Consider the following 16569-nt stretch of genomic DNA (forward strand, 5'->3'; position numbering starts at 1 on the left):
GATTAAATCTGTTCCTACACAATTAAAAAGTACCTGGAACAGTACCTGACACATTAGCTATTACTATTTGCCATAATCACTATTATTTTTAGACTGACTTGCTAATCTTTTATAACTGGCATTTCAAAGAGGTCATTCAAAACTGATATTATCAAAAATAGATACTGGCCCTGGACAGGTGGTTCAGTTGGTCAGAACAGTGTCCCATACACCAAAAGTTTGCAGGTTCGATCCCAGGCCAGGGCATATACCTAAGATGTACGTTCAATCCCCAGTTAGGGCACATGCCTAGATTGTGAGTTCGGTCTCCAGTCAGAGTGCATATGGGAGGCAATTGATTGATGCTTCTCTCTCACACCAATGTTACTGTTTCTTTCCCTCTCCCCCTCTCCTTCCCTCCCTCTCCTTCTTCCCCTCTCTAAAATCAATAAATATATCCTTGGATGACAGTTTAAAAGAAAAAAGATACTGAATTTCATCAGTGGCCTTTTCAGTCTCACAGCTCACTATCTTAAAACACAGAGTCAAGGACTTCCGGCCAAGATGGAAGCCTAGACAGACACGCTGAGTCTCTCCAAAACTAAAATGGAATACTACTACCTCAAAACTAGAGACAACCAGAAGTTCCAGAAAATCGAGCTGCATGGAAGTTCAACAAAGATATAAAGAAGAAGTACTCATCCAGACAGGTAGGAGGGGCGGAGCCAGGGTGGAGAGGATGTGGTGTGGTGATGGCAGCAGCAGGCTGGCAGAAAGCAGTCACATGTTTTAAAAAGTTGGGAGGGATACCTGGGGAGTGCTCCCAGCACCAGACCATACCGCACAGCTCACAGTCCCAGCGCTGGGGAAAATAAAGCCTCAATGCTTCTGAATGTGCAAACCAGTGGGGGTTGGGGTGGAAGAAGAAACTGCAGGTCTCTCAGCAGAGTCTGCTTGTTTAAAGGGCCCCCACAGACCCAAAACGTCCACAGACCCACCCATCCTGGGAACGACGGCCAGGGCAACAGCTAGAGAGGTGCCAGTCCCATATGAAAGTGGGAGAAGTGCCTGGAAAAGGGGCAAGTGCTGAGCAAGTGGCATTTTTCCCTCTCAGACCCCTCCCCCACATACAGCGCCACAAAGTGGTGAAATAGGTGACCCTGTACTGACGAGTACCTAATGCTCTGCCCCTTACACTCTTAACAGGTACGACAGCTCTACCTAAGACACAGAGGCAAACAAGCACAGGAACCTCTCAACTTGAGGAGACAGAAAAGTATGGTCCAAAACGGTGAATGGATCAAGGTTCCAGTGGGAGAACTAAACGACGAGGAGATAGCCAACCTAACAGATACAGAGTTCAAAACACTGGTGATAAAGATGCTCATAGACTTGACAGATATCCTTAAGTAAGGGAAACACATAAGGGAAGAAGTGAAAGCTATGCTTAATGAAACGAAGGAAAATCCACACAAAACCAGTGGTGAAGGGAAGGAAACTGGGGTTCAAATCAATGATTTGGAACATAAGGAAGAAAAAAATAGTCAACCAGTACAGAATGAGGCAACATGAATTGAAAAAAAATGAGGAGAGGCTTAGGAACCTCTCGGACAACTTTAAATGTGCAAATATCCAAACCAAAAGGGTGCCAGAAGGAGAAGAGGAAGAGCAAGAAATTGAAAATTTATCTGAGAAAATGAAGGCAAACTCCCCTAATTTGGTGAAGGAAATACACATACAAGTCCAGGAAGCACAGAGAGTCCCAAACAAGCTAGATGCAAAGAGGACCACACCAAGACACATCATAATTAAAACGCTAAATGTTCAAGATAAAGAGAGAATCTTAAAAGCAGCAAGAGAAAAGCAGAGACTTACCTACAAAGGGGTGCCTATAAGACTTACAGCTGATTTCTCAAAAGAAACTTTGGCAGGCAAGAAGGGGCTGGCAAGAAGTATTTAAGGTGATGAAAAGCAAGGACTGACAACCAAGATTACGCTATCAAGCAAAGCTATCATTTAGAATGGAAGGGCAGATAAAGTGCTTCCCAGACAAGGTAAAGCTTAAGGAACTCATCATCACCAAACTATTATTATATGAAATGTCAAAGGGACTTATTTAAGAAAAAGAAGATCAAAACTATGAACACTAAAATGACAACAAACTCACAAACAACTGAATCTAAAAAATAAAAACAAATCCAACTAAGCAAACCAGAATAGGAACAGAATCATAGGTATGGGGATCATTTGAAGGGTTATCAGCTGGGAGGGGGAAGGGTGAGAAGTGGGGATATAGTGCAGGGATTAAGAAGTATAACTGGTTGGTACAAATAGATGGGGGGGGAAGTTAAGAATAATATAGGAAAGGGTGAAGACAAAGAACTTATATGCACAAACCATGGACATGAACTAAGGGAGGTGGGATTGCTGGAGGGAAGGAGGGTACTGGGCAGAGGGGAGCAAAGGGGGAAAAATTGCAGTACTGTAACAACATAATAAAATATACACAAACAAAACAAAACAAAACACAAAGTCAAATACCTAAGAAAACAACAGAATTGAAAGAGAGCCTTGGATCATATGAATCTGAAGTGTGAAAAGAGGGAGTTGAATAGTGCACTTCTTATTCCTATTTGATTTTCTTAAACTCTCCAGACTTAAGCCAGTATTCCTCAAAGTTCAGGGTGCAGCATGCCAATCAGTGAATTTTTTATGCCCTCTATAAGGCTAAGTACAGAAATTAAGAGAAGATTTAAACACTTTTATAGCAATTTAACAGAATATTTTTTTGGCTGATAACTTAATCTAGCATTTTTCTAGTAATTTATTTACATCATTATTTGAACAGCATCAGCTTATGACAGGTTGTAACTTTAAAAAACAAACAAATCGCCCTTATATTGGTGTGGCTCAGTGGGTTGCATGTTGTCCCATAGACGAGAAATGTTGCCAGTTCTATTCCCTGTCGGGGGACATGCCTAAATTGCGGGTTTAGTCCCTGGTTGGGCAAGAACAAGAGGCAACTGATTAATGTATCTCTATTACATCCATGTTTCTCTCCCTTTCTCCCTCCCCTCCTTTCTCTCTAAAATTAAATAAGTGCAGAAATAAATCATCAATCCTTCTCCGAAGTTTGTATAGCTATACTAGGATATATAATAAAATCAATGTCGGTATAAAAAAAATCTATCGTTGAAGAAAAAGCTTGAATTCCTTAAAAAAAAACAAAAAAACACATTTAAACTAATTGTATCTGCTATAATTGTATTACCTTTATGTGAGGTTTTCCAGAATGCAGTAAACACAGTAGTTATAAAATAATCAAAAGTTCCTTCCCCCCGAAAAAAATCTAGTTTGACTTAAGGAAATCAGAAAATATTTTATTGAGGATGACTCTGAAATAAGTTACCAAATAGGTTAACAAAATGTTCTTAGGATCTGAAAAGAAAAATATGACTTGCACAAGGACAAAGACCAGCAACACATTTAATAGACAGGACTGGTGGAACTACCATACATGCCATGCTCAAGTACTCACTGGGTTCAACCTCTTCAATTATTCACAGACAGATATACTTACACACACACACACATACATAAATATATCTATTCAAAGAAAAATCAATTAATACAAGGCCCAATGTAGTCGTGAAGGGGAAAAATCAAAGGGGAAAAAAACTTTGACTTAAAAAAAATCCCACTAGAAAAATACTGGACAGAAAGCAAAAGCACTAATATTATTTGCTGATGATATAACCTAGATTATCCAAGACAACCAATGAAAAAACGAGAAATGACTTTAATATAAAGGCATTATATACAAAAGGAGTTCAAGTCGACAGAATTAGAAAGTCAATCAAGTACAGAAACAGTCCAAGAATATGGACAAGAGGCATTCACAAAGGAGGAAAAATAAATGGCTAAAAATTATATTAAGATTTTTGTCCACACTGTAACAGAGTCAGATAGTACAACAAACAATAAAACCAGTTCATCCATTCTCCACTATACCATACATACATTAAAAATGTGACAGACTGGCCTGGCTGGTTTGGCTCAGAAGACTGAGCACCAGCCTGCAAACCAAGGGGTGGCCAGTTCGATTCCCAGTCAAGGCACATGCCTGGGTTGGGGGCTGGGTCCCCAGTTGAGCATGTTTGAGAGGCAACTGCACATTGATGTTTCTCTCTCTCTCTTTTTCTCCCTCCCTTCCCTTCTCTCTAAAGAAATAAAATCTTTAAAAAATAATGTGACAGACTACGTGTACTGACAAAAAGCAGTCAATTATATATTTACTAGGTAAAAAAAAAAAAAAAAAGATAAATATGTATAAAAAGATCCTACACATATAAGTGTAATGTACATGTGTATAAATTTCAAATTAGATTTTTTTTAAAGAGTCTGAAGAATATGGTACATAACAAAGTTTATGTAATTTGGGTAAAGAAATGAAACTGGGGAGAGTGGTGTGGAAAGGGGGAACTCTACATATACTGTAATAGTTTTTCTGACTCTACATAAAATGAATTATTTAAATTTTCATAAGTATGATTTAGTTTGGTAATTAAAAGAAGCATAGGTTGGCAAAAGTAGGTGTACAGTTGTGAATATATGAAATAGTTTATTCTTGTATTATTATTTATTGATTGTATTATTTTCCATACAAACAACTGTACACTTACTTTTGCCCACCCCATACATAGTTACTAAATTTAGCAAACTTACTACCAAAATGCACATGTATTATATTAAGATCAGTTTCATTTTTACAATTACGTATCTTTTGAGAATATATAGGCTCGTTATCATTATCAGTCTACCTTATAAATATAACTGACAGTTGGCTGTTCATATTATATTCCAACAATGCTACAAACTGAAACTTATCAATTCCCAAAGATTAGCTACTCTACTCGTCGTCGTCGGCAGCCGTCCGTCTCGAGAGACGATGGTGTAGCTTCTTAAAGAGTCTATCTGCACCGCCGAGAATGGCTGTGCAGTCCGACTCGGGAGTGACATGGTATCTGTCTCCTCCCGTGTTGAATCGACATCTTACGATGACGCTGGAGTGTCCTCTCCAGTGAAGCTGAAGCTACAGAGCCTGGGCAGGGTGATATGGAGGGTCTGCTGTTGCCCATGCAGCAGACCCCCCCCTCTCTTCGCAGCTGAAGGGTCCAAGGGAAAGACTGAGTCAATACAGCTTGGCTTCAGGTGCGCCGCAGGAGTTGCCGGTGTTGACTTCAACGTCAAACCGCCTTAGGGACTCCGGCTCCAGATTTTCTGTCGGGGTTTACTCCCTTAGCCTTTCCCCTGAAGAGGTATGCCGCAAGGCAGCGGAGGTTTTTTGGAGTCAGAGTTTTCCTTCTCTGATGCTACTCTACTAATCTCTGAAAATTCTATCCCTTTTGGTAAGATATTCATTGATATACTATTCTAATCAGTCGCAGTCGGCAGCCGTCCGTCTCGAGAGACGATGGTGTAGCTTCTTAAAGAGTCTATCTGCACCGCCGAGAATGGTTGTGCAGTCCGACTCGGGAGTGACACGGTATCTGTCTCCTCCCGTGTTGAATCGACATCTTACGATGACGCTGGAGTGTCCTCTCCAGTGAAGCTGAAGCTACAGAGCCTGGGCAGGGTGATATGGAGGGTCTGCTGTTGCCCATGCAGCAGACCCCCCCTCTCTTCGCAGCTGAAGGGTCCAAGGGAAAGACGGAGTCAATACAGCTTGGCTTCAGGTGCGCCGCAGGAGTTGCCAGTGTTGACTACAACGTCAAACCGCCTTAGGGACTCCGGCTCCGGATTTTCTGTCGGGGTTTACTCCCTTAGCCTTTCCCCTGAAGAGGTATGCCGCAAGGCAGCGGAGGTTTTTTGGAGTCAGAGTTTTCCTTCTCTGATGTGCCCTGACTGGAAGATCGAACCAGCGACACTTAGCTCGCAGGCCGACGCTCAATCCACTGAGCCAAACCAGCCAGGGTACTATTCTAATATGGTATAGTATATATAACCCAATAAAAGTCCTGCCACATACATCTTTCAAATATGTAAAAATAACTATCATGTCCATCTAATGGTAAGTGTTCTCTTTTCCAAAGTTTTCAATAATTTATTAATGGCCTGGTTTCTAAAACTTTCACCTGTCTTTTGCCAGTGATTATCTACTGAGTTGCCACTTTATGCCAGACTTCATACTAAATATTCAAAACACAAAGTTGAACAAAAGAAACTTCCTGCTCTCAGTAAGTGGAGAAAAACGACAAAAATTACTCTGCAAAGTAATGTACAAAAGGACACAAACAGGACACACACAGAAGGAAAGATTTCTTAAGATGCCTTATTTAAATTTTTTGTTTTTTCTCTAATAAGTAGAAAAAGTTAAGAAATATCCTAATAGGGATTCAATACTGTACATACAATAACAGAAAATACAAAGCAATAGCTTATCCAGTGTTATATCATTGTCCATCAAGCATTATGATGAATAAAGAATAAAGAAGAAGAATTTTTACTATTTTTTAAAATTGATTTTAGAGATGGGAAGGGAGGGAGAGAAACATCAGTGTGAGAGAGAAAACACTGAATGGTTGCCCCAGATATGCACCCCGACTGAAGACTGAACCTGCAACCCAGGCATGTGCCCTGACTGGGAATCGAACACAGGACCTTTCAGTCCACGGGACGACAGTGCAACCAAGTGAGCCACACTGGGCAGAATCTTTACTATTTTTAAAATATGTAATTATAATATATAAGGTTAGAACTGAACAGTCATGAGTGGTACAGAGGGGAGACAGCAAAGCAGTAAGAATTTAAAACATGGCCATTATCCTAAATGGACAGTCCTGCAGCTTTTCATGTGAAGGGACAACTCATGGATGGATCTATAGGAAGCAGTTTGGAAAGTTATTACAAGTAGTTCAGTTACATCACTAGAGCTCTAAAATTTAAGATTTGTGCCAGAAATTGTAGAATCAGGAAAAAACAAGACAATGTTTGCTACAGGTATAGCCTGGAAAGCAATCAGGAAAGCAAAGAGATTATGAAAAAGGACTTAAAAACTCAACAAATTTTGTGAAAGCCTTTCAGAACTCATAAATGTAACAATATTTGAAAACAAAGCCAATTGGCGTTGTTCCCAGTGAGCAAGAAGATGGTTGTCTGCAATATAAGAGATAGCAGGTATAAAGTAAACTGTACCTACTGAGTTAAGGTACAATCATGCCTCATTTTTTTCTTCATTGTCATTAATGCACAGAAGAAAGCTGAAGTTTGAAACTTTAGATATTATTTTACATTCCATATCTATATCTCCAGATGGTTTAAAACATGACACAGACAAGAAGAAAAAGGGGAGGAACTATTAAAATACTTAAGAATGACATTTAAGTGAAAAGTTTATAAAAACAATCATAGATTTTAACTCTATAGCTGCACTTTGAAATTTTAAAAAACTGAACAGTGTTACACTAAATTATCTCTAAGGTTCTTTGCAATAGTCAATTTCTCATAATTCTGTGAATTTCAAATGAAGGGTTACCAAGAAGTCACATTATTCCTTAATAGATAATCTTATAGCACCATCTTCTGGTATACTATTACTGTGCATAGAAAAGGAAAAAAACTCGTAGTATTACACCTCATTTAGTAAATTTATAGTATGTGAAATTTCAAAACTCAAGATATATTTACAAATTGGGTAACTGAAGAAAGATGTTCACTGTTAAGAACACAGGTTACACCAGCCTCATTAATAGATTCAATTGTGGGAGATGAAGGTAAAGTGAAATCAAGTTTTCAGAAAGGTTCAGAAAATGGAAAAGCTTTATTAGAAAAAAAGGAAGAAAAAAGAAAAGCTTAGATTTACTAGGTCTACAGAAGATAAGAGTGATGGGTATAAACTATCCGTCCTAAGGCTGAAATGTCAGCACGTGGGTGGTGATGGTGACAAGCATTGCTGCTGCCTGTCCAAAGACAACAGGGAACAACTCTAAATGAGGCAAGATTTAAATCACACACGTAAAAAGGAGTAACAAATAACGGTGCAAATTCTGTCCCACCAGAAGCCATAAGAAAACTATCTGACAATATATATGTATACAAACATACATATGAGGTCTGTCAAGAAGGTATCCAGCCATGTAAGATGAAAAATAAAAACATTTATTGAAGATACAAGATACAAGAAACAATGATACTTCAGTCCCCTTCGAAGTAGGCACCTTGGGACCTCACACAGTTCTCCCGATCACCCTCAGCTGCCCAGTCGTATTTTCCTGAATCTCATCATCGGTCTGAAATCTCTTCTCTTTCAAAGGTGACTTTAGTTTTGGGAAAGCCAGAAGTTGCAGGGCACCAAATTGGGCTGCTGAGAGACTGAGTCACCTGTGATTTGATGTTTCGCCAAAACACTCTGCACAAGATGTGATGCATGAGCGGGCACATTGTCGTGATGAAGCTGCTAATCACCAGTTGCCCATAGCTGTGGCCTTCTAAATAGTTTCCGTGGAGGAACATTCAAGCTTAATGCAAAATGTGATGCACATTTTTTGCTCTACTAGCTCAGTCATTTTGATCATGACAGCCACATAGTACACATGCTTACTCAACAGCATCTACTGTCCCCACTGACTAGTACAATGAAGTCATCACTGTGCGGGCATGTGAATTCCAGTCCACTCTTCTTGGCTGCCAGGTTACACTGATGTCATGCAATAAATTAACTATGGCTGGACTTCTTCCAGACAGACCTCATATATATGCATATCATGTAAGATATAATATCTCTTAATGTTTACTCCAGTCATAACTAGATGTAAAGTGATAAACAGTAAGTCTACATGGTTGTTTCAGGAGTCACTGTTTCTAGCTAATATTGAAGTGCTTACTATGTGGCATGCTCTGTACATTTACTATGTGTTAGCCACTGTGCTAATTTCATCCTCACAAAAGCTTATGACGTAAGTACTGTTAACTTATCATCCTCATTTCACATATGAGAAAACTAAAGCCCACAAATGTTCAAAACTTACCCGAGGTCCTGGAGTTTGAATCAAGCCAGCAGGCTCCAGAGTCTTAAGCTCTTAACCACAACTCTGTGTTCCCACAAGATGTATCATACTTTACACTCAAGTATTCTATGGCTGCATAACCACAAAATGGTAACTACTGCCTGGAATATCAATCTAGGAAGATGATGTTCATTACAGTATATTATCTTACTTCATTACAATGCTATCCCGTTTGAGCTACAATAATGCTCTAATAAACAGTATACTAAGAACACACATTTCTTCAAATACTTTTTATAAATGGAAAAACTCTGAATAGTTCAACCTAGTTTTTAATAAAGCAAAATTAAATCAGAAACCAAACAATTTGGAGGAAAAATAAACAAATGTTACCCAACTACCTATGTTAGTGACTTACCTTGAAATACTTCCTTCTCATTCTAGTCATGTTCATCAACATAACTCCAGAGTTTACTCCAGTTTTTCCATAGTATGGATGTCTGGCAAAGCGATTATACCATCCTATTCGAGGCTCTTCATGTTCTGGTGCCATTGCAGCAATTTGTGTGGAATTAAATTTCTTCAGTAAAGACCAAATGTCATCAACGGGCCGTAAAAATAGTATATCGGTGTCAACATACAATAGTGAGTCAACTTCTTTCAGGATTAACTATGAGGAGAGATAGTTGAATCATTAACTATAATTCTATTTATTTAGCATAAAATATAAAAGAGGCTTTAATTACAAAAGAAACACCTAAGAGATAAGCTAATTTACATTAACTTCTTAAAGTAATTTTTCCTCAATCTGTCCTTTTTTTACAGTATATATGTATTACTTTAATCTTCATATTAACTTTTAGAGAAGAAAAGCTATAAAAACAAATAAGAACAATAAGAATAAATTTTTAAAAGCAATATCCTCAGAGATTAGGGAGAAAATCTTAATGAAAAAACATTAACTTAGGTGAATTTCTATCTTGAATCTTAAGTTCTTGAGATAAATATAGAAACAAACCAATACAAGTGAAGATCTTCTGAAGGTGTTCCCTTGGCCTGTAACACTAATGGCTGGCACCTTTACATCATTCTGTTCTCAGCTAGTAAATGGTGGAGCAAAAACTGGAGTCCAGACCACCTAGCTCAAGTCCATGCTCTCACTTCTGTGCTTCCTATTCCCCAACAAGTCGTAGAAAATGTGCACACACTTAGCAGGAGTAAAGACAAGGCTTGTCTTGGAAGACAGATTACTATGCTGTTACTTTCTGAGAGATGTTAAATCTCCAACTATCTGCTACAGGGATTTTCAAGGGTAATTTTTTTTTTTAAATATATCTGCCTTACTCATGAACTTTAAAATCTGACTCCTGCAAACTTAATATGTATTGCCTATCCCAGTGTATTACTAAAACTTAAATTAGTTTAACTTGAACCTTTTTAGTTAAAAATATAATGAGAATAAGAGCCTGATCTTAATTCTGCTCCTTTTCAAAGATGCTACCTTCTCCTACAGCTAAGGTTAAGCAATTACCTTAATGAGCAGCTAGGAGGCTGAAATCACCCATTTCCCACCCCCACCGGCTGGTTTAATTATCAGGCTGAAAAAATTCTGATGGTTGACTGCAGCACTGAATAGGGAAGGTTCACAGTTCGAAGTTCCAATTAAAAGAGGATGTTATGTGTGTCTATATGTCTGTACCTCTCTCTTTTGGTGGAGGGGGGGGAATGAGGGCAATTGTTTTTATATCAACATTCTGTTTCTGTACCACAATACAATGTGTGTCTATAGATTACTGTCCTGTTGCAAACTAGGAAGACGATGCATGAAGATCCAGGTTCACTGCTGGAGCCAGTGCCAACTGGAGATCAGACATAAGGTTAAATAATAACCACATCAGTATTTTTCTATGGTCCCTTTTGGGGGAAGAAGGTGGCAGAGCTTACATTAGTTTTTTTAATCCACCCATTTTTAAGGAAAGAGAAAACCCAGTAAAAAGTTTATTACTTTGAAAAAAAAAAAAGCATCAACTAAAAGATGCAAAAGTAAACAGTGAAGAATGAAGGCAATTTGACAGGTTACAAGTATTTTCAGAATTTCAAATTCCATTTAGGAATTTAACCAGATTACATCATTAAGTGATCTGGCAAATTTTATATTACAACATCAAAAATTAAACTTGTAAGTGTCCATCAATAGATGAACAGATAAAGAAGTGATGCATATATACAATGGAATATGATTCAGCCATAAAAAAGAATGAAATCTTGCCATTTGCAACAACATGGATGGACCTAGAGGGCATTATGCTAAGTGAAATAAGTCAGACAAAGACAAATGCCAGATGATTTCACTTATATGTAGACTCTAAAAAGTCAAATAAACAAGCAGAACAGAAACAGACTTGTAAGTACAGATAACACTTTGACAGTTGCCAGACGGGAGTGGAGTTGGTGAAAACAGTGAAGTGATTAAAAAGTACAAATTGGTACTTACAGAATAGTCACAGGGATGTAAACTACAGCACAGGGAGTATCGTCAATACTATTGTGGCAACCACTTGTGATGTCAGATAGTTACTAGATCACTTCATAAGTTATATAAATGCCCAATCATGGGATTGTACCCTGAGACTAACATAATATTGTATGTCAACTGTAATTAAAAATAAAAAAAGCTTAACTTGTCAATAATGAAGAACAGAATATAAACAGCAGTAATCTCATGCTTCTTTCATCACATTTCTAGAAACATATTTGGGTTCATTTAATGTCATATTTTATTTGTTTAATGTTTGTCTCCCACATCAGACAATAAACTCTATGAAAACAAGAAACCTATCTGTTGTATATACCTAGCACTTTATTACAGATGTTTGGCAAAAAGAAATAGGCACTCATATTATTAAATGAATGTAACATTGCAATAATTCAACACAAAACATTTTTTAACTTATAAAGCCTACGCATTTAAAAGTATCTAAAACTTCTTAGGCTGTTTTTCCTATCTTAATTCCTTATTTGTGTGCTCCTTACAATTGAAGTGGAAAGTGAAAAAGATCCTAGGATCCTTTTTTTTTATGTATAGCAACAAAGATACTAGTTAGGAGACATAACTATCAAAATTATAACAACTTTAAATCTTACTGATATTGTGAATTCAATAAACTATATTTTTAATATGCTAAGAACTGCCTTATCCATTTAGTAAAAGTAAATGAAATTTCTTCCCTATAATTCATATACTTTCTAGAAACTTATAATCTTCTTAAATTCAGCATTTCTACTGCTGTAACTATTTTAAACAATATAGCAGTCCTAATTTAACTACTGTGAATTTTAAAACTGTGGGTGAAACCAATTCAAAATGAAACAGGTAACTTTGTTTCTGAATATTTTTAGATTAAAAATATAATAATCAGGATTTATCGCCCCAGTGAATAAATGGTTCCCATGTCCCTTTGAGTTTACATGCCATGAATTTTTTGTCGGTTAAAATATTAGTTAGAAAAGGTAACAAAAATGGTTATTTAACGATGCAATCTACTTCATTTCCCAAATTATAAGCGAAGTCTGCAACTTGAAGGTGACGCTACCACTGCATTTCTGCGGGCAACAAACTTAGCACCATTAAATCTGATGACCTCTATTTCTTCTTAGAGATGTAACAGTTTATAGCACTGAATATATTAAAATGTAAGAAATAGTATTTCAATAGAAATTACTCACCCTTTTTCATTTTAACAGAGGTTTTTATTGTAGCTTTTGTTCTATGGGAAGGTATTTTTTCCCTTACGTTCAAAGGGAAAAGTATATGTGTGCTTACCTAATGATTTAAATGCAACTCTTCATTAACTCACGTGTGTAAAAGCAAGTCGAAAAATAAATAAAACACCGTGGAAAAAACTTACTGGCAAGAATAATCTCTGGGAAGCACATGGTTTAAAGAGCTTTTTCCACTCCGCTGCATTTTCACTTGGAAAAGTTATTGGGTATAATGAATAATTAAATGATTGTAGAAATGACCAGGTGTCAAGCTAAAAAATATTGAAAAAATAAGAACTCAGTTTAGATTTGTTTCACTTTAAATCTTCTCTGTAAAATCATAGACAAATATAATTTTTAAGAGCTAAAAATTAAGATATTATACATTTTGTATTGTACAGTTAAGAGCAAGTCAGAGTCTCCTTTCTCACCATTGTTTTCATTCAAAATCTTAAAATTATAGTAATATGCTAGAAAGACTCCACCACAAAGGCACAATAAGTTATAAGGAAATCAATCACAAAATCGGAAAGTTGAAAGAACCTTGCAAGTTGTTCATCTTCCTCAATTTACCTGTTAAAATTCTTCTCAATCCCTAAAATCAGAAAAATTAACGACTAATTTTATTACCATAACATGTATGATATAATAGAAAATGTTTACATTCAAAGTCTGACCTATATAAAACTGAAGAGAAAATATATGTCTATGTACTTTTAATATGTATAGATATCATTGATAATAAAATACTGATATACATATTCAATGCCAACTTCTAAAAAATCATTACAAAAAGCAAAACAGATCTGAAAATCTATAATGAACACATTCACTCTTCAGCATTTCAAATTCAGTTAAAGTATTACCTATCAATGTTGCCTCAACAGAATGGTTGATTCAAATTTCCTATAAAGCATTCACAATTTATGGGGGAGAAGGGGAACAAGTGGGTTATGTAACAGGCTGAAGATGTTCTCTTTCTGGATGACTGTGTTCAAGTAATTTTTAAAACAATTCCTTCCAACATAGTTTATGGGACTATTTCTACTTCTAACACTCTACTCTGATATCTCTGTTAATCAGCTTAAAACATTAGCATTTTTTTCCCCCTGAGCAACCTATATGGATCCTCTCAATATCAACTTCAAAATGAAATCTTGGTAATTTTAATTTAATTTTCTAATATTTATGTCTTCTTTTCTCCAGTAAAAACATGTTCCACAAAATATTTGATATCCGTCATCAAAAGCAAAACCAAACATTCTCAGAGTTGGCTATGCTAATTAAAGAAAAACTAAATTTAAAATATAGTATTGCACAATCAATAATTCAGCCAGAACTGAAAACAATAAAGAAGCTGCATATAAAATGAAGAAATAGCCCTAGATGCTGTGGCTCAGTGGATTGTGCACCAGCCTGCCAAATGGAAGGTAGCCGGTTCGATTTCTAGTCAAGGCACATGCCTGGGTTTCGGGCCAGGTCCCCACTGCGTGGCCTCTGAGAGGCAAGCTCACAACCTCACTAATCAATGTTTTCTCTTCCTGTCTTTCTCCCTCCCTTCTCCTTTCTGAAATATAATAAAATCTTTATTGCTTCATTTTATTTATGTTTAAATTTATTTTACTTTTTTATTACATTTTCAAAAGTTCTCACAGTTGGTAGCACATCTGTTGCTATTCTGTGAACTACTAGGATCAGATTAATCCCTCAGTTACTATTTTAGAAAACAGTGCACATAAAGATCAAGATCACAAAATCTCATATCAGAAATACAAGGGGGGGACCCTCAAAATACCTGGAATGTATTTATAAAAAACTGTATATTTATTCTTACTTGTTTAAACTTCAGTCATCTTCAAAGTACTCTCCATTTGATGCAATACAACTATGAGACATTTTTTTCCACTGCTCAAAACAGTTTCTGAACTCCTCGATTTATGCCTTTTAGTGCTTCTGTCATTTTTTGTTTTACCTCTTCCACATCAGCAAAATGTTTCCCTTTGAGGACTTTTTTCATCCAGGGAAATAAACAAAAAAAGTTGCTCAGGGGCAAGATCAGGTGAATAGAGAAGGTGGGACACAGGGTCGTGCCACCCCCACCCTTTTTTTTTTTTTTGGTCAAAAACTGCTGAACACTGAAAGAGTAATGTTGGCACGTTCGCTCATACCTCAGCCATCGTGAAATGGGCAAAAGCACTGAAAGAGTCTTCAAAAAAAATTGACTGAAGCTGAACATTGCCTCTCACAGCACCACCAGCTGGTACACTGACACAGACGTGAGGGTTCCTAGAACACTCACCTAGCAGGGGAAGCCTGTACTACAAAGGGCTTGCCCTCCAGAAGATAATTCCACATTTTGGGGGGTTCCCCCTCATATAGCTACTAGAAATATTTTATAACAGTAATTAAAGCTTTATAACTCTTGGAATCAAAAGATTTTGGCAGAAAACTAAAAGACTTGAGCTCACAAGTAGTATTTTTCACTCAATGTGCAAATGAACTAATTTAACTTAAAGAAAAACAAATCTATGTTTCCATGTGGGTAGACCAACCATAAAATCCAAGTCGGCCTTAAAACTTAATTTAGTGTAGCTGGGGGGACGGAAGGGATAATCATTATCATCATCTTCACCACCATCTCAGAACACAGGTAGTAAAATTTCAGGTGAATTTTCTTTCTCTTATGTTCTCCTTCCTATATCTATCTGCTCTCCTCTTGCATAGTAATTATTTGCTGCTGTTGCTGTTAAGGAGGTTACATGGATGCCACAATTAAAGAATATATTCTCAATTCTCACAAACAGCTAGGTATGGCCACATTAGTAAGTTCAGGCCCATGAAATATCGGCAGGAATGTCATGTGCAAATTCTGGGAAGTGTCCTTACAGGAAAAGGGGGGACTGCCCTCTTTAGTGCTTCCTCTCTCATGTTGGCTAAAATATGAATGCGATAGCTGGAGCTTCAGCAGCTATCTTGGATCATGAGGTAGAAGCCTTAAGGTAAAGAAGGCACAGTCACAAGAAAGAAGAAATCAAGAGTCCTTGAAGTGGAGTTACCATATACTGCAGACTGCCTATTTTTATGTGAAAGAAAAATAAACTTCTATCCTGTTTACACCACTGTTATTTTGAGATTTCTGCCATTATAGCCAAATTGATTAAAACTAATTTAAAGTAAAAGAAAGAATTTTTTTTATCAGAGCAAGAAGCCCCTTCCGTCCATATTGTCAATCAAGAGTCTCCTCTTCTCCAAAGAGAATTAAAACCTTTGTGTACACTCTGATTGAAGCACTCCCAAGCCAAGGATAAGAACAAAATTAAATCATAGGACCTCTCAGGCAAATATCCTAGAACTATAGTCAGTAAATTTAAACTTCCATGACTGGCAAAAAGCTTTAAGTAGGCTATTCCTTTTCAAAAACAAACCTTCATCTTTATACCCCAGATCTCGACTCTTAGATGGAACTAGGAACAGAGAACAGTCCCCTCTCTAGAAGGCCTGAGTTACAGAATAAATATTTTTTGTTCAATGAAGGAATAAAACAACATTCTATTATAGTACGCCTGTTAAATATTCTAGACTTGTCTTAAATACTTACTATGCTTTTAAAACTATCATGCAGTTGATCTTCAGCAAAAATATGGAACTGAAGAGGTTTGATACTGAAAATGATTGCTGACTTCAACATGGTTATAGTTTCTTCCAGTCTTTCACCACAGGCAACTACCGCTAGGTGCATTCTCTCAATGGGCTGTATTTTCAGATTATACCTAATAAAAAAGAAAACCACATTTTCAAAAAGTTTTAGTATAGGGTTAACATG

At 36.9% G+C, this 16569-nt stretch overlaps 1 protein-coding gene across 2 annotated transcripts in view; it reads right to left on the reverse strand.

Annotated features, from left to right (window-relative positions):
• The window catches only part of GXYLT1 (glucoside xylosyltransferase 1), a 47951-nt gene that overhangs the window by 9962 nt on the left and 21420 nt on the right, over positions 1-16569 (reverse strand). For both annotated transcript variants that reach the window (XM_090275518.1, XM_090275517.1), the window contains 3 exons: positions 16345-16516; positions 12893-13018; positions 9403-9654 (listed from right to left, as the gene is read on the reverse strand). In XM_090275518.1, the coding sequence (XP_090131644.1) occupies positions 9403-9654; positions 12893-13018; positions 16345-16516 (550 nt within the window). The remainder of the gene's footprint in view (positions 1-9402; positions 9655-12892; positions 13019-16344; positions 16517-16569) is intronic.

This window comes from Furipterus horrens, unplaced genomic scaffold (assembly GCF_987537825.1).
Source record: "Furipterus horrens unplaced genomic scaffold, mFurHor1.1.pri manual_scaffold_4, whole genome shotgun sequence".
Taxonomy (NCBI): Eukaryota; Metazoa; Chordata; class Mammalia; order Chiroptera; family Furipteridae; genus Furipterus; species Furipterus horrens.